General features: G+C 45.3%; 2 protein-coding genes across 2 annotated transcripts in view; both read left to right on the top strand.

The window, feature by feature from the left end:
* Positions 1–18,990, top strand: part of RASGEF1C (RasGEF domain family member 1C) — an 838,438-nt gene that overhangs the window by 675,935 nt on the left and 143,513 nt on the right. The window lies entirely within an intron of this gene.
* MAPK9 (mitogen-activated protein kinase 9) overlaps positions 1–18,990 on the top strand; it is a 53,430-nt gene that overhangs the window by 518 nt on the left and 33,922 nt on the right. The window contains 1 exon segment of the mRNA XM_044916749.1: positions 15,947–16,117. Coding sequence (XP_044772684.1) covers positions 15,996–16,117 — 122 coding nt within the window. The 5' untranslated portion in view covers positions 15,947–15,995.

The raw sequence follows: 18,990 nt of genomic DNA, 5'->3' as shown, positions 1-18,990 counted from the left end.
GGGAGGCGCGGGGCCGCGGGGCCGGGGGCTGCGGAGCGGGCGGGGCTCTGTGGGGGCGCAGGCGGCCCCGGCCGCCGCCCCTGCCCTCCGGGCTGCCGCAGTCGCCCCCTCCCGCCCGGCTGTCAGCAGCCAGGGGCTGCGGGCCCGCTCCCTGGCCTGGCTCGGGCAGACGTGCCGTGGGGTCTGTGGACGCCATCCCTCCGGATTGAGGGGCACGCAGTTGCATACCCGCGCCGGGATGCTCAGGATCCCGAGTCTGGTTCCTGCGACCTTGGCCAAGGCGCTGACCCTCGCTGTACCTCTGGTTTCCCCTAGGGAAAGTGGGGAAATGTCCACCCTTTTGGACAGGGTTGTTGTCAGGCTGTGTGAATGTGTGTGAAAGCGCCTGGGCAGGAGCCCGGGCTTGGGCGGGATCCTGCCCCATGCTGGTGTGAGTAGGGCAGGAACCCCCTCCCCATCCGCCCAGAGACCCCCATCCCCGCGCTCCTCCAGTGCCTAGTCATTGCACATTCAGTGCCTAGCAATGCCAGAGCGGGCCCTGCCCACCTCCCCTACCACTCCCACCACCCAGAGCCCTGCTCCCCAGTACCACCCATCCTCTCTCCTACCTTGACGGTGCAGCCCCGTTTACCTCAGGACCTTTGCACTTTCATTTCCAATGCTTGGACCTGTCTCCGGTATCTTTGCACAGCTGGCTCTTTCTGGTCAGATGTCTCATTTTCCACGAGGAAAATTGACCACTTGACCACTCTCTTTCTCCCCTTAGTCATTCTATGTCATTATTTTGTTTAATTTTCTTCCTAGCATCCACTCTGGTTTGAAACGACTCTGTTTGTCTGTTGATTTTGTTTCCCCTAGTAGGATGTAGCTTTTTGAAAACAGGTAGTTGTCTGATTTGTCCACTGCGTTATCCCCAGTGCTTAGAAGGCACACAGTAAGTATTCAGTGGTATCAGTGCAGTGAACGAATGAATGACCCTGCCTGCTGTTGCTTCTGCTCTGTCAGTTTATTTAGTGACTTCTGACTAACTTGTGAAATATGTAAGCAGATGGAAGCTTGTTCTCATTTTGCAAAACATTTTAATGTCCTTGACCCCTTTATTTGGTAACTGTCAGAACAAGCTGTGATATAAAATTTTACATTTTTGTAATATTTTAGCTCTAATTTCCTTCCACACATTCAGGAGGCAGTTACTGAATTCTGCATTATCTAGGTCAGGCTTTCTGCTCGGCCCTGGGGACACAAAGGCAATAGCAACAGGGTCCCTTCCTCCAGAGAGCTGGAGAGCCCAGTAGACGCGGCAGACATGTGGACAGGTTAGTTCCAGGACAGTGTGATGGAGTGTAGTGGAGGGGCTGTGCTGTGGAAATGTGGAGGAGGTGACAGGTGGTGCTAGAGTTGGGCCTTGAAGGATGGTGAGAAATTCGCCAGGCAGAGAGAGGCACGGAAGGGGGCGAAAGGGCAGGGGAAAGGAAGGACATGAGGCCAGTGTGGGGTCAGGAATCAGCCTGCAAGGTGGTGGGGACCCTGGAAAACCAAACCTCACCTTGCAATCTTAAAAAAGGAGTCAGAACTCTACATTGTATTTCTATGCTCCAGATTCTCAAGTGTTGGCAGTAGCTAATTTTAAAATTTTTTAAATGCTCTGAGCCATGCAAAATTCACTTAGCTTGGTTGCAGGACTGTCGGATCTCCAGGGCAGGGTATGTAGAAGGGAAGAGCAGCGATGGGCTGGAAAGGTAGCCCAAGGCCAGGGGAGCGGGGCCCTGTTTATCCGGGTACTCTCGCTTAATTTTCGCTGGAAACCCCGTGAGTGGCAGCTGCGAAACCCATTTCCGAAGAGGAGGACACGGAGGCTCACAGAGTGTCAGCAGTCGGCTTCACAGCAGGCAGCTCGGAAAGTGAAATTGGAACCCAGGTCTCCCCCCAGATAAGCATCCTTTCCCGGGTGCCTCAGCTCCGACTGTTCTCTTTTGGCTTTTAATTTGTTCTGAAAGAGCAACATCCAATCTAGATGTTTGCCTCCATGTAGCCCCCCCCCCCTTTTTTTTTCAAAAGGATCCTGCAGGGTTAAAAATAATCCTATTTTGGCATAGTCTTCTCTGGAGAGCTTTGATATTGCTGAGGATTTAATTTTTGGGATGCCAGGACAGATTAAAATGTGTTTAAAATAAGTGTTGGAGGGCATATTCAATTTGTCTATTTAAGATAAAATGTTCTTAATTTTCTGGATAAAGAAAAGTGCCAGATGAAGCAATTAACAGCGAGGAAAGCAGTTGTTTTCGTAATGCATAAGGTAAAACAGAAACCACATTTTCTTAACACTTGATTTGGCAGTAGGGCAGCTATTTGTGGTTTAAATATGTAGCTATACTTCTCCACTGATTAAGAAGAGGACTTTTTTTTTTTACATCATTTTCTTGAAGAGTAATTAAATATGTACTTGGCCTTTGTGATTGTGTGAACTAGTTTCAAGGTCGGTCTTCATCTTAACTGTTTTTTATGAGAACTTTCAAACATAGACAAAATTAAACGATAGTATCCAGCTTCCAGTTATCAACTCCCCCCCCATCTTGTTTCACTCCCAGCTCATCTATTTACGCCCTCACCCCCCCCATATTATTTTGAAGCGAAACCTAAATGTCATGTCATTTCATCCATGAATATCTCAGTATATATGTCTGAAAGATAGGACTCTTTTAAACTTGGAAACGCAATAATTCCTTAATATAAGCAAATGGTCAGTATTCAAATTTCCAGTTGTCCCATACATTTTATGGTTCTTTAACAATTTGTTTATCGGAATCAGGATCTAGATGAGGTCCATACATTGTGATTGGTTGATACATCTCCTAAGTTTCTTTTTTTTTTTTGTATTTATTTTTATTGTGAATTTTTTCTTTCTTTAAATTTTTTTTATTGGAGTATAGTTGATGCACAATGTTCCATTAGTTTCAGGTATACAACATAATGATTCAACAAGTCCATATGTTGTATCTAAGTTTCTTTTAATCTGTAGATTCCCCCTCTATTTCTTTTTTGTTTTCCTTGTAGTTTATTTGTTAAAGCAATTGGTTGTTCTGTAGCATTGCCATGGTTGGGGTTTTCCTGACTGCATCTCTGCAATGTAATTTGACATGTTTCTCTGTATTTCCTGAAAATTCGTAGTTGAATGTAGATGCGGCTTGGTCAGATTCAGGATGCCCTAGGTGGGGTGCTCTCTTCCATCTAGAGGCAGGTAGGCCCACGCTGTGATGTTAGCAAACTGTTGATGCTCAGTGCCTAGACCCATTGATTCATTAAGGGTTGTATTACTTGGGAGGCAAGTTTATATATCTTTTTGCACAACAAAAGCTCATTGTTTTAGATTTTATATTGGCCTTTGAATTGCCAGTTAAATTATTTTTAATCAATACCTCAAATCCTCCTTGGAAAACGTTGGGGTATAAATTAATAGAAAAATAATGAGCAAGAGTAGTCACCATTTTAACATAGGACTTCCTTATAGCTAAAGATTTGAAGGTGAATTTCAACAAATTTGATTTTATTTAATGCATTTGGGGTTTTTCATTTGTTTTTGTTTTTTGGTCCCATAAAATATTCCACTCTCCCTCTCTGCCCTCTGCTAATTTTACTTTAGTATCTTTCTTAAGCAAAGACTACACACTCTGAAACTTTTCAGAAATAGTAAAATTGGATTCCAAGGATACATGGATGACATGAGATTGTTACCTTTTTCTTAAAAATGAGGCATTAACTACCTTTATGTTAAATGGGTTCTTGCCTATTCTGAAGTTGCAATTTGAAGCGTTTCTATAAGTGAATTTTTTGGCTGTGAGGAGAATGAACAGTGTGAACGCCTTTTAGTGGTATGCCAAACGTCTGTCTTTCCATAGGCCAGGATAGGAAAAACTTGGGGATTTGTTTAAAAAAACAATTTTATCCTCCCTCCCCCACAATAATGCTAAGAGAAAGAATGAGAAATAATGACTGCTTTCAAAAGAACTTCCTTTAAAAAACTATGTATATGTGCGTGTATATATGTACTTGTATGGATCTGTAAGCGATTTAATTCATTAGACTGTTTAAGTTGTATCTCAATCAAGGCTGCTACTAGTTTGATTTTAGCCTATCTAAGGCTAAAGGTGCAGCCCAGGTAATAAATCCACCAGCTCTGATTCTAAAATCAAAATCTCTTTCACCAACTCTTAACTAGACTCTCTAGTTAAAACACAGCATCTCTTATGAAGCAGATGTCTTCAACAGATGTCCTTAAACATCACCTGCTGGGCACAACCTCGAATGAAAAGTAAATCCTGTGCATTGCCTTCTGTCTGTTGTCTCTGCCCGAGATGCTAGCCCAGTAATGGCCATGTCATCAGCTTTCCCCCTTAGCAGACTTTGGTTCACATTTTCAGAATGCAGATGTTTGTCTGGGGGAGCAGTAAGTAGAATGGGTGTGGTGATTCTGTCCTAATGTCAGCTGCCTTTGAGACTTTGCCCTGTGCTGGGCACTGTGCTCACTGTCCCCTGAGGTTGATTCAGTGCTCATCCCTGTTCTACATCCCTGAGTGTAGTCTAGGATGGTCCGGCTAAGCGGCAGGCCCAGTGCCCTCTGACCCCAGATTTCCAATCTGTTTTTTTAAAGTTATCTTTATTGTGCAATTATGTGTCACAATTAAGTATCTAAAGAGAAATCTAGAAATCCCAATCTGGACAGCTATTTTGACAATTCTTATAAGACATATTGACTCTAGATCTTAAGTCTGTATGCTATAATTTAGAAGAGAGTAATACATATTTTTTCTTTTTACTTTTTGGCCCCCTTCACCCATTTCTCCTGCCCCAACCCCTCCTCTGGCAACCATCAATCTGTTCTCTTTATAAGGTTGGTGGTTTTCGTTTCGTTTTGTTTTTTAGATCCCACATGTAAGAGAGATCATACAGTATTTATCTTTTTTTTTTTAAGATTTTATTTATTTGAGAGAGAGAGAACACAAGTGGGGGGAGGGCCAGAAGGAGAGGGAGAAGCCGACTCCTCACTGAGCGGGGAGCTGGACGCGGGGCTCGATCCCAGGACCCTGGGATCATGACCCCAGCTGCAGGCAGATGCTTAACCGACTGAGCCACTCAGGTGCCCCAGTGTTTGTCTTTCTCTGTCTGACTTCTTTCACTTAGCCTAATACCCTTGAGGTCTGTCCATATTGTCACAAATGGCAAATTTCCTTCTTTTATGTAATACTCGATTGTGTATGTCAACCATATCTTTTTTTTATTTTATTTTATTATGTTATGTTAATCACCAGACATTACATCATTAGTTTTTGATGTAGTGTTCCATGTTTCATTGTTTGCGTATAACACCCAGTGCTCCATTCAATGCGTGCCCTCTTTAATACCCATCACCAGGCTAACCCATCCCCCCACTCCCCTCCCCTCTAGAACCCTCAGTTTGTTTTTCAGAGTCCATAGTCTCTCATGGGTTCGTCTCCCCCTCCAATTTCCCCCCCTTCATTTTTCCCTTCCTACTATCTTCTCTCTCTCTCTCTTTTTTTTTTTAACATATAATGTATTATTTGTTTCACAGGTACAGGTCTGTGATTCAACAGTCTTGCACAATCCACAGCGCTTACCAGAGCACATACCCTCCCCAATGTCTATCACCCAGCCACCCATCCCTCCCGCCCCCCACCACTCCAGCAACCCTCAGTTTGTTTCCTGAGATTAAGAATTCCTCATATCAGTGAGGTCATATGATACATGTCTTTCTCTGATTGACTTATTTTGCTCATCATAATACCCTCCAGTTCCATCCATGTCATTGCAAATGGCAAGATTTCTTTTTTTTTTTTGATGGCTGCATAATATTCCATTGTATATATATACCACATCTTTATCCATTCATCTGTTGATGGACATCTTGGCTCTTTCCATAGTTTGGCTATTGTGGACATTGCTGCTATAAACATTGGGGTGCACATACCCCTTTGGATCCCTACATTTGTATCTTTGGGGTAAATACCCAGTAGCAACAGCATCTTCTTTATCCACTCACCCATTGATGGACACTAGGCATCTTGGCAGTTTTCTGCATCTTGGCAGTTGTAAATAATGCTGCAGTGAACATGGGGGTGCAGGTATCTTTTCAAGTTAGTGTTTTTGTTTTCTTTGGATAAATATCCAGGAGCGGAATTGCTGGATCAAATGGTAGTTCTATTTTTAATTTTTTGAGGAACCTCCATACTGTTTTCCATAGGAGCTGCCCCAGCTTGCATTCCCACCAACAGAGACAAGGGTTCCCTTTTCTCCACTTCCTCGCTGACACTTGTCATTTCTTGTCTTTTTGATATTATCCATTCTAGTGGGCCCGAGATGATACCTCACTGTGATTTTGATTTGCGTTTCCCTGATGATTAGTGATGTTGAGCATCTTTTATGTACCTGCTGGCCATCTGCATGTCTTCTTTGGAAAACTATTCAGATCTTCTGCCCATTTTTTAAGTCAGATTGTGGTTTTTTTCGTGGTTTTTTTTTTAAAGATTTATTTGAGAGAGAGAGAGAGCACTTGAGCAAGGGTGGGAAAGAGGAGTGGAGAGAGAGAGGGAAAGAATCTCAAGCAGACTCCCTGCTGAGCGTGGAGCCCCACTCGGAGCTCAATCCCACGACCCTGAGATCAGGACTTGGGCCAAAACCAAGAGTCGGACGTTCAACCCATTGAGTCAGCCAGGTGCCCCGGATTGTTTGTGTTTTTTGCCATTGAGCTGTGTGGGTTTCTTATATATTTTGAATATTAGCCCTTTATCAGATATATGATTCCCAAATATTTTTTCCCATTCTGTAGGTTGCCTTTTATTTTATTGATGGTTTCCTTTGCTGTGCAGAAGCTTTCTAGTTTGATATAGTTCCACTTGTTTATATTTGTTTTTGGTGCCAGATTAAAAAGATCATTGTCAAGACCAATGTACAGGAGCTCACCACCTATGTTTCCTTCTAGGCGTTTTGTGGTTTCAAGATTTATGCTCAAGTCTTTAATCAATCTTAAGTTAATTTTTGTGTATAGTGTAAGAGTGGTTGAGTTATTCTTTTGCATGTGGCTGTCCAGTTTTCCCAGCACCATTTATGGAAGAGACTATCCTTTCCCCATTGTATATCATCGGCTCCTTTTGTCGTAAATTAATCAACCATACATGTGTGGGTTTATTTCTGGGCTTTCTATTCTGTTCCATTGATCTGTGTGTCTGTTTTTATGCCAGTACCATACTGTCTTAATTACTATAGCTTTGTAATACTTAATTACAATAGCTTTGAAATCAGGGAGCATGATGCCTCCAGCTTTGTTTTTCTTTCTTAAAATTGCTGTGGCTCTTCAGAGTTTTCTGTAGTTCCATACAAATTTTAGGATTATTTGTTCTATTTCTGTGGAAAATGCCACTGGAATTTTTTTTTTAAGATTTTATTTATTTATTTGACAGAGAGACACAGCGAGAGAGGGAACACAAGCAGGGGGAGTGGGAGAGGGAGAAGCAGGCTCCTGGCTGAGCAGGGAGCATGATGAGGGGCTCAATCCCAGGACCCCGGGATCATGACCCGAGCCGAAGGCAGACGCTTAACGACTGAGCCACCCGGGCGCCCTGCCACTGGAATTTTGATAGGAATTGTATTGAATCTTTAAATTGCCTTGGGGAGTATGGACATTTTAACAATATTGATTTTTTTCTAATCCGTAAACACAGAATATCTTTTCATTTATTTGTGTCTTTAATTTTTTCCATTGATGTCTTCTAGTTTTCAGTATAGAGGTCTGTCACCTCCTTGTTTAAAGTTATTCCTGGGTATTCTATTCTTTCTGATGCAGTTGTGAAAGCATCATTTATTTATTTATTTTTAAAGAATTTATTTATTCATTTGACAGAGAGAGAGAGCACAAGCAGGGGGAGAGGCAGAGGGAGAAGCCGACTCTCAGCTGAGCAGGGAGCCCGATGCGGGACTTGATCCCAGGACCCTGGGATCATGACCTGAGCTGAAGGCAGACACTTAACCGACTGAGCCACCCAAAGCATCATTTAATTTCTCTTTCTGAGAGTTCACCAGCGTATAGAGACACCAAAGATGTTTGTGCGTTGAATGTGTATCCTGCATCTTTACAGAATTTGTTTTATTCTAACAGTTTTTTAGTGGAGTCTGCCCAGGAGTCTGCCCTCTGATTCCTGAGGCCCGATGCTAACCACAGCACCCACTGCCCTACCGCGTTTCTTCTCCCGCTTAGTTTTGCCTTTAACAGACATTTACTGGACACCCACTGTGTAATTAGTAGAGGATTAGGAAGTGAATCAGACACATTTTCTGCCCTTAAGGAGGGCAGAAAGTGGAGATAGACGTGCAGTGCAATATAAAAGGAATATAGGTTTTGGTGCCAGACACCGGGACATGCCCAGCACCGCTGGAAGGGAGAGGCTGCAGAGGAAAGCTTGTGAGAGAAGCAGGCGCGTGCACAAGACTTTGAAGGAGGATGAAGGTTGGCCAGGAGAACAGAATGGGGAGGGGAGTCACTTCAGGCAGATGAAACAGCTCAGGAAGAGGCCCAAAGATGTGCAGGAGCCGGGGTGTCAGCGGGGTCTCGGGTGGTTCTGTATTGCCTGAGAGTGGGCCACGGGTCCTGTGAACTCCTCTGCTGCGCTAAGGATTCGAGCTTTACTCTCCAGGCAGTCGGTCACTACCAAAGGAATTTAAGCCAGAGAGCAGTATGATCACTGCACGTGTTCAACAAATCTCTCCCTCTCTCTTTTAATTCCTTATTTTGAAATAATTCTAGGTTCATAAGGAATTGTAAAAGTGGTAGAGAGTTCCCATGCATCCTTCACCCAGTTTCCCACACTGGTTGTATATTTCCCTGACCGCAGCCCAGTGTCAAGGCCAGGAGCGTGGCATGGGTGGTGTGTGCGTACAATGCTGTGGCATTTTATCACATGCAGAGGTTGGTACAAAGACCGCCACCGCAGTCAGGATACCGAACCGTTTCATCATGCCAGACATCTCCCTTGTGCTGCCCTGTAGAGCGCCCCCCCACCCAGCCCCACCATCATAACCCTGGCAACCTCTAATCTGGTCCACGCTCTGTAATTCTGTCATTCCAAGAGTGCTGTGTAAATGGGATTATACCGTATGGACCTTTGGAGATTGGCTTTTTCACTTAAGGATAATGTCCTTAAGATCCCCCTGGGGTGTTGAGGGTATCAGTGGTTGGTTCATTTCTCTTGCTGACTGGTGTTCCATAGTATGGGTGGACAGCACTTTGCTTAACCATTCACCCCCTGAAGGACACCTAGATTGTTCCCAGTGTTGAGCTGTTAAAAATGTAGGTGCTGTGAGCATCCATGTACAGTTTTGTTTTGTTTTAAGATTTTATTTATTTGTTAGCGAGCACAACAGGGGTGGGAGGGAGAGGGAGAAGGAGATTCCCTGCTGAGCAGGGAGCCCAACTCAGGGCTCGATCCCAGGACCACCCCAGGATCATGACCTGAGCCAAAGGCAGACGCTTAACCAACTGAGCCACCCAGGCGCCCTCCGTGTAGTTTTTTATGTGGGCAGATCTCCCTTTCTAAATGGCGTGTGTACAGTGGTTCAGAGGTAGCAGGAATGGAGGCGGGGAAGGCACTTGGGCGGTTGCCATGGTGAGGGAGCACTGAGAACGCCCTAACCAGAGCACGGGGAGGGGGCATGGACAGGCCCGGGCACCTGCAGGGGGCCTATGGGGAGGAGTCCTCAACGGACCTCTCCTCCGGAACCAGCCGTGGGTGCTGTGATCACCCAACATGAGAGGTCGTCCTCTGTCATAGTTTGTAGTGTATTTTGAGAACTGACGTCCAGAAGGATGACTCTGGGATGCTGTAAGGCTCCTGATTATCAAAGAAGGATGGAGTTGTTGTGCTATGCCGTTTTTGATAAGAATTAAAGGAGGAAAAAAGAACAATTTGTTTAAAAACTTCAATAGCAAGTATTGAAACCAAGAGGGTGACTGTAAAAATTTGCTTTTAATCGCAGCAGTTGGTTAATTTAGATTTTGCATGTCCTGGGTATCCTGAACCATTCGTGTGGTTGAAGGTTGGCCTGAGTCTGTGGGCGACTGACTCATCATCATCATCAGAAGTGTCTTGGTGGAGTGAAGCCAGCAGGACGAGATGTAAAGGCCTGTGTTTTTTCCTGGCCTGGTCCTGACCAGCCCTTGGCCACATCACTTCACTTTCTAAACACAGTGATAGATATTAATTAGAATGGTGTATTGGGGAGGACATGAATAGGGTCGTCAGACACACCTAAATTGAGACCCGGGCCGTGCCACTCTCTAGCTGGGGATCTGGACAGCTCCGTGACTGTCTTCTAGCTCTTGTCCTCATCTGCAGTGTGGGGGCAGTACTGCTCCCCTGACAGGCTGTGAGGGGGGCGTTTATAACCCTGCAGCTCAGAGCCGGGCCCACCCTCCTGCCTCCAGTCTCAGCTGCCCCAAACCTACCCTACAGTTAGGTCTCAGCTTTTCATTTACAAGGGTTTAATTTGGGTTGTTTTTTTTTTTAATGTGGAGTATGTGCATGAGTAAAAAAAAAACTAACAAAGTTATAATGGGAAGAGTGAAAGTCTTATTTCCCCCTGCGTCTCTGCACTTGCTAGCATATTGTGTGTGTGCGCACGAGCGGCCCTTCCCATAGACTGACATTTACTACATGCTCTCTTCAACTTGCTTTATTGCCTTTATATATCTTAGACATCATTCCTTTTCAGTACACAAAGTCCCTGCATTATTTTTAATGGCTTTATTGTGCTTTTATGCCATAATTTATTCACTCATTCCAAGTGTACATTTTAGGTTATTTCTCATTTTGTTTTGCCAGTCACCAGAAGTGCCACAAACATTCTTGCACAAATATCTTTGAGCATTTATACATATATGTTTGTCCGATACATTTATAGAATGGTAGTTGCCAGGTTCGGAGTCACGTGCCTTTAAATTTTTCATTAGATATTACGTATTCTCCTCCCCAAAAATATATCGCCAATTTACAGTGCTTGCCAGCACGAATGAGAAGGCCTGTTCCTGCACCCCTGGGTTGATATTGTGAGCAAACTTGCACTCAGGTCTTGACTCCTCCTGGAAACCTTCCTTTATATCCATGTCTCACTCACACACGCCCTTCTCCTCATTCACTGGCTCCCCCCCAACACACCACTGTGCTGGGCCCCTGCCCTTGGGCCTACGTCTACCCCTAGGACACTTCCTAGGTGGTGTGATGATTATGCTCTTGGCCGTTCAAGGGAAGGGACTATCTGGTTAGTGCCCTCTTGACACCCTTTACCTTGTGCTTGGTACACAGGAGGCCCTCATGAAATGTCAGGAGGTCTCAGCGAATGGTAGCTGATGTCCCCATAGGACTCGGACACTAATATCATATTTACAGTAGTTGAATTGCTTGTATCTAGAAGAATACTAGAGTTAGAGAATTTTTTTTTTTTTAAGCATTTCCTATTCTAGGCTCTAAACAAGTAGGAATGTTCTTCCTACCCAGTGTTTATCTGTAGAGTGGGTCGATTTTACTCCAGAATTCCTAGAAGGGATTCTACAAGAGTCTTCAGTCTTAGACAAATAGGGATTTTAGATCAGAGCATTTCATTCAACAAGGATTCACTGAAGCAGCATGGTGAAGGGGGAAGGGCATGGACGTGAGCCAGACGCCTTTAGCAAAGGCTGGGCCGACTCCTTCCCTTGAGGTGTCCGCCCAGCGTGTGCAGGTCTGAAGAACCCAGGGAGCAGGGTGTGTCCCCTTTGTCCCCCAAGGAGCTTTTTAAGTGGATCATTGTAGACATTGGACATTTCCTTAAATTTCTCAATGTGTGAGAGGGAAGACAGACCCTCCTGCTTTTGAGGTGCTCCCAGGCTGGGGGAAGGAGACACAGGCAGACCTGCAGAAACTGAGTGACCGTGCAGAAGCAACACGGGTGGGGACTGGGTCCCACTGCGGGGAGCCCAGGGGAGGAACCAGCACCCCCTGGTGAGGAAAGTGAAGGCAGTGAGTGCACCTTCAGTGTGTTGATAATGTGGTTGTATGAAGAATTCGTACACTTCCCAGTTTGTAAACTGTCTTCTAAAACCCAGGTGACGGCCATTTTGTTGAAATACAATCTCAACCGAGTTGATTTCATTAATAGCTAAATTACCGGCTTTCTCGGCTTGCCCCGAGGTGCTTTCTCACACTCACAAAGCCCAAGGTTGACAGAGAAGGTGGCTTTGACAGCTTCTCTCTTAGGTGATTCTTTTTTTTTTGCCTACAAAGCGCAACGTCCTTTAATTTAAAAATTATTTTAAATCTTGAGGTGGAAATCTGTCAGTTCTCGAACCTAATGACGTGATGTTCTCCCCAAATCCACAAAAGCTAACTAACAGTGTGACAGTCAGAACACAGGTCCCAGCAACTGTAGCAGAGAGAGTTCAGGGTCGCTCAACGAGGGGGACGTTAGTTCGCGCCAGCCTCCGCGTGGGCAGGTGGACCGGGGTGGGGGGCGGCTCGGTGCCACAAGGTCATTCAGGACTCCGGCTGGTGGGCGGCTCTACCCTCTTCACGTGACTGCCATCTCTGGGTCTACAACAGCTGTCCCCCAGCCATCAGCGAGGGAGAAAGATGCTTTGGACAGCAAGCAGCTTTCTTTTAAAAAAAGAGAGAGAGAGAGAGAGAGAGAAAGAAAGGAAGAAAGAAGGAAGGAAGGAAGAGAAAGAAAGAAAGAAAAAAAGAAAGAAAGGAAAGAGAAAAAGAAAGAAAGAAAGAAAAGAAAAAGGAAGAAAGAAAAGAAAGAAAGAAAGAAGAAAAGAAAGAAAAAAAGAAAAAGAGAAAGAAAGAAAAAGAAAGAAGAAAGGAAAGAAAGAAAGCTGCTGTTGAAGTAGCGGTCGTCGCTCTGCTCACAGCTCAGCCGCCACAAGCTGGTTGTGTGGCCACACCTGGCTGCCAGGAATGCAGTCCGACCTCATCTGGGGCTGGGCAGCCATCTGTCCGGGCCTCAGTGGAAGGACGGAGGAGTGGGTCCTGGAGCTCGGCGGCGGCCTGTGGCTGTCATACTGCCCGCCCCTCAGGCCCCGCGGAGGCGCCCGGCCGAAGCCAGACTCGCAGAGTGCGCTTGCGTGCGGGCCCCCGGCCCAGCTGCTTCACTGGATTTCCCCTCATGTTCTCCAGCTCGTGTACATCCTTCCTCTGAGCCGTGCATCCCCTTCTCGCCCACACCCGCCGCACCCCTGCCCTGTTCTGCCAGGTCTCCCTGTCTTCAGCCCTGCGCGCCCTGAGCCATCCCTCTCTCAGCTTCCCGAATGACCACTCTGAACAGCACGTCGGAGCACATGCCTCTCTGCCTCGATGGCTCGGCGGCCCCCAGGCCCGGGCCCAGACGGCTCCCGGCGGCTTCCAGGACCTGTGGTGATCTGGCCTGCTTTTCTCTCTCCAGCTTCGTTCCCCCACTGCCCAGCAAAACTAAATCTCCAGTGACTGGTCATGCTCCGCCTCTCTGCACATGCTTCCTCCCTTCCCTGCGGCCCAGGGCCTTCTCTGTCCTCTGGGTCTAGGGGTCCCCTTGTGCTGGGGCTCTTCCTGAGCAGCCCGCAGTGGCAGCTCACCGGGGGCAGGCACAGGACTGCCACGCTGTGTCAGGAAGTGCTTTTCGAATGACCAGTAGGGCTGAGAAACAGTAGGTTGTAGTGCTCCCTGCCTTTTCCCCGAGTCTGTCTCTGATCCTTTGCATTCGCCCCCCAGTAGCCAATTTGAGCAAGTCACCAGGTCTGAGCACAGTCAGCTCGAGCTCTGAGCCTCTGCTGTCTGTCTGGCAAGAGTCCAGGGCAGATACCACCTCCTCCAGGAAGTTCTCCTTGTCCTCTGCACCCCCGCCAGTGCGTAGGGCCTCTTTTGCCTTTTGACTTGGTTTCCTTTTTGCTTATGCCCTTATGGTATTGTAACATGTGTTATAATATAGATAACAGAGTCATTCCTCACACTTCTTCCCTCAACTAGTGAATTATATGCGGCTTCAAGACTAGCTGATTTTGGGGTGCTTGGGTGGCTCGGTCGGTTAAGCATCTGACTCTGTTACCCAGAGCCCTGTTGGGCTCCACGCTCAGTGGGGGGTCCGCTTGACATTGTCTCTCTCCCTCTGCCCCCTCCCCACACTTGCTCTCTCTCTCTCCCTCTCAAAATAAATTAAATCTTAAAAAAAAAAATAGCTGATCTTGCTCTATCACCTATATCACTTAACACTATCTTGTACGGAGGCACCCCGTAGGTGTTGAGTTGAATTGTCTCAGCCTCCTAAAAACTATACAAAAATTAATCTTTAGAAATGGATATTCCTTCAGATGTCAGTAAAATGCAGCAGCGTCATGAGGGAATCATCAGATACTGTCGGAGCAGTATCTTTGTCTACTTATTTATCTATCAGTAAACTTTTTGAATGCTTCTGCTGTCGCCCCGTCCCAGCAGTGTGAGATGCCCCAGGAAGCAAGACACCGGTCCCCACCCTCCTGGAGCTTAGGGCCCCTTCCTCACCACAGCACAGCATGGCCAGGCCGTGTAGCTCAAAGTGTACCAGGGGCTGGTAATCCTGCTGTGGGTTGTCATGAGCAGTGGGTCGGTTCGTCTAGTGCAGGCCGGAGATCCTCCCCGCCTGGCCAGTGTGCAATGGGTCTCAGCCGCTGCCCTGAGAATTGGTGTAAAAAAAAAAAAAAAAGCTAGGAGGGAGGAGTGAAGGAGTGGTCAGTTAGAGAAACTATTCACTTGATTTAAATTCTTTGTTTAGGCTTGTTATTAATCAACTTATTTCCATGTTTAATGGAAATTCCAGGCATCACTGTATCAAAATACAAATTATCACTCCAGAAAACTCAGCGGGTTGCCATCAAATATTAGATGGTAGAACAAACAAGAATTTGTGGGAGCTGGGCAATAAAATTTTAAATTCCTGATTTTTAAACCGTATAGTGTTTACCTCTAGGATTTGATTGTTGGCTTTTTATTTTTTTTAAAAAAGAGCAAAATAAATAGCTTGCTGACTTTTAAATAAATGTCTTCAGCCAAGAGCCAGGGAACCCTGTCAATGTAGCTGCCTGCTGATTTCGGTTTGCTTGTTTTCTGTATAAAATCACACAGGCTCCTCAGGGTGGGGATCTCAGCCTACTGCCTAAACCACCAAAAGGCTGCTTGGGACTGCCAGTTTGAACTAATTTATCATGAATAAATGTCAGAGCATCCGTGTCATTGACTGTAGGTTACCACGGTTCTCCGTCCAGAGCTGGTTATTGAGCCTGAGAGGGATGTGGGGTTTGGGGAACGCAGGCCAGCTCCAGGACACGCACGGGCGTGCACACACACACCTACGTCACCAGGCCCAGCACCCCGTCATTCTGTAACTTCCCCCGTTTGCAGTCACTTTGGCCTAGGACTTGCTTTCTGCTTCACTGCTTCACCTGAACTTGTGGACTTAGAAGAAGACTGGCCCTTTGCGGTTTTTGCAGGAATCGTAGACAGGATCCCTTTGAAACCTCTCCCGAGTGCCTTCATCCCTGAGACAGCCTGGGATACGCCGGTCCGACAGGAGGCAAGCTGAGAGCCCCATGGTGACATAATCTCGTCCTGGCTGGCAAACTGCACACATACAAGAAAGGCTGTTATTTCTTGTCCGTTCCCTTAAAACGTGGTCATGTGGGCCTCAGCATTCCTTCCTTCCTGGGTGGGCTCGGTACCTGTGAAATGTTGTTGCCTTTTTTTTTTTTTCTTTTGCATGTTGCTGAAGTTCAGAACTTGGTGCAACCGAGTTTATCAGCCTACAGCCCCCTTGTCTCACACGCCAGTCAATTCACAACACTCTCGAGTGAGCCACACACGTGTAATCTCAGAATGCATGTTCATTCTGTTTTTCTTTTAAGGAGCCCGACGACCGTACCAACTTTCTGGAATATTCTATGATACTACATCATGAGTGACAATAAATGTGACAGTCAGTTTTACAGTGTACAGGTGGCAGACTCAACCTTCACGGTCCTCAAACGTTACCAGCAGTTGAAGCCAATCGGCTCTGGAGCCCAAGGAATTGTTTGGTAAGTAGGGTCTGTTTCAGTAGCGTGGATTGAGTTTTTGTCGTAATAAAAACTAAATTGTCAGAACTTAGAAACACCGATGATTAAAAAAAAAAGAAAACTCTTTTCTTTGCAATAGGTTTTTGAACTAAATTGAGTCAACCTCTTGCTCTAGTTATATGTAGTCCTGTTGTAGGATACAAACCTAAATTCTTAGAATGCTGCATAAATGTAAATAGGTAGCAGCTTTTCTTTTTTTTTTCTTTGTTTCTTTTTTTCTTTCTTTTTTTTTTTCTTTTCCATTCCCCCCTGTCATTAGATACTAGAGTAATAGGTATGACAGTGAGTTGTAACAAAAATTTGGAGTTTTATTCATTTCTTCATCCTGGCCACCTTTCCCCCTCCCCCTTTTACCCCCAATCACTCCTATTCATTTCTAGGCGCCGTCACTGCAGTGCCTTGCCCTTCGTTGGCAGGACGAGGCCAGTCAGTGTCATTATCACCCCATGGATTAACCAGGAAGGGATGCTGTGTGAGGGGTTGGGCTGGCCGTCTCTTCCTTGGTGTCTGACTTCAGCCATGTGTCCAGCCCGTCAGAACCGTTGGTCTGACCCTGAACCTTAGTCTCTTGCATGGTAAGACAGTCAGCTGCCGCGACATCACTGGCCAGCTAAAGGTAAAGTCTTTCACGTGTTTTCTAGACTACAGTTATCAGCACTTCCCAGACTTTTTCTCCCGTAGTTTCCCGGGGCAAGACTTTTTTTTTTTTTTTTTCTTTTTCCTTTTTTCTTTCTTGGGTCAGTAAAAACAAGATGGTCTCTGCCTCTGAAAGAAACTGTGATAAAGCAAAATACCCCGTGTTTACCAGTCGTAGGCAGAGGGGATTCAAAAGCAAGAGAGAACTCTTTTGGATGTTCTGGAATGGGAGCTTATGTTTTCAGTAGAGATTGTGAGTTTAGAGCCTCTGCACCGGTGGTTTGACGGGATCCTCGGTTTTAGAGACCTGCGATCTGGGAAGTCAGGTGTTTCCTTCAGCCTAGGCAGTTGGAGGCCCCGGGAGCTAAGAGGAGGTTACAATTCAGACCCTCGCAGAAAAACTAATGCAGGAGAAGGGGCTGTGTGGAAAGAATGCAGGCGTGTGTCTAAAATAATGGTGATCTCAATTTCCAAATAGCACGCTGTATCGGTACTTAAATCTAGGGTACCAAGAGAAGTTTGGATGGTCCGAATGAGGACACTTCGATACGTATAAAAAGTTCCAGACAATAAAACATTCTTTTGATTTGGAATTGGGCGGTCATTTGACACAGGTAATTTGGCAAGACTGTTACCAAGGACATTTAATGTAGTAACCGCAGTGAGCGGCTGACTGGAAGTTCATAAGTCATTGTAAAATGGAAGGTTTTATAAACGGTAGGCAGTTAAAATTAATGACTTCATTACAGCATGGTAAATAACAGTAAAATCACATGCTACCTGATAAAATACTATTCTACAGAGATTGGTTTTGACTTCCAGGTCGCATATGCTCCTTTTCATCTTTATTTTTTAAAGAGGTGTTTAATAATGAAATTATTCATTATGGATGTGTATTTTTCATTAAAAAATTTTTAGTTTTGAAGCAAAAGTTCCTAGTATGCCACTATAAGCTAGACTTCCTCTGGGAAAAGCAGTGGCAGAACTATAGGATGGAAAATTCAGAATTAAAAATTTTTTTAAAAACTCAGAGTCCAGAAATAAACCCATACATTTATGGCCTGTTGATTTAGGAAAAGCATGCCAAGGTTATTCAACGGGGAAAGAACAGTCTCTTCAACAAATAGTGCTAGAACAACTGGATATCCACATGCAGAAGGATGGTGTTAGACCCTTACTTCACATCATGTAAAAAGTTACCTCAGAGTGGGTCATCGACCCAAATATAAGAGCTAAAAGCATAAAACTCTTAGAAGAAAACAGGGGAAGCTTCATGACTTTGGATTCTTAGAAATGGACACCAAAAGCATGAGCAACAAAATTAAAAATTGGACTCCATCAAAATTAAAAACTTTGGTGCATTAAAGGACACTGTCAGGAGAGTGAAAAAAACAACCCACAAAATGGGGAGATGTTCACAAATCATATATCCGCTAAGAGTCTAGTATCCAGAATGTATAAAGAACTCTTACAACTGTAAAAAAGACAACCCAATTTTTAATAAAAGAAGCAAAGGACTTGAACAGATGTTTCCCCAAAGAAGATATGTAAATAGGTGATAAGCCCATGGAAGGATGCTTATCATTCGCCATCAGGGAAATGAAAGTCAAAACCACAATGAGATACCGCTTCATTCCCACTGGGATGCCCATGGTCAGCACAACAGGAGATAACTAATGTTGGCAAGGATGTGAAGAAGTTAGAACCTCATACATGGTGAGAATGTAAGATGGTGAGGCCACTTGTGGAAAACAGTTTGACGGTTCCTCCACGTAGAATTACCACGTGACCCAGGAAATACTCCTAGAATTAAAGACAGATGTTCAGAGACTTGTACACAGATGTTCGTAGCAGCAGTATTCGCAGTAGCCAAAAGGTAGAAACAGCCCAAATGTCCATCCGTGGATGAAAAGATGCACCAGTCGTGTTGGGTGCATACACGGGATGTTACTCATAGAAAGGAACAGAGCACTGGGACACGGGACAACATGGACGATCCTTAAGAACATGCTACGTGAGAGAAGCCAGACGTTTACATGAAATATCGGAGTAGGGAAATCCATAGAGGCAGAGGCAGATTGGTGCAGATTGGTGGTTAACAGAGGCAAGGGGAGTGGGGAGCAACTGCTCAGTGGGTTTGGGGTTTCCCTTTGTGATGATGAAAATCTTTTGGAATGATCTAGATACAGAGGTGGTGA

Source organism: Neomonachus schauinslandi, chromosome 7 (assembly GCF_002201575.2).
Source record: "Neomonachus schauinslandi chromosome 7, ASM220157v2, whole genome shotgun sequence".
Lineage (NCBI taxonomy): Eukaryota > Metazoa > Chordata > Mammalia > Carnivora > Phocidae > Neomonachus > Neomonachus schauinslandi.
This window is presented reverse-complemented; position numbering and strand designations above follow the sequence as displayed.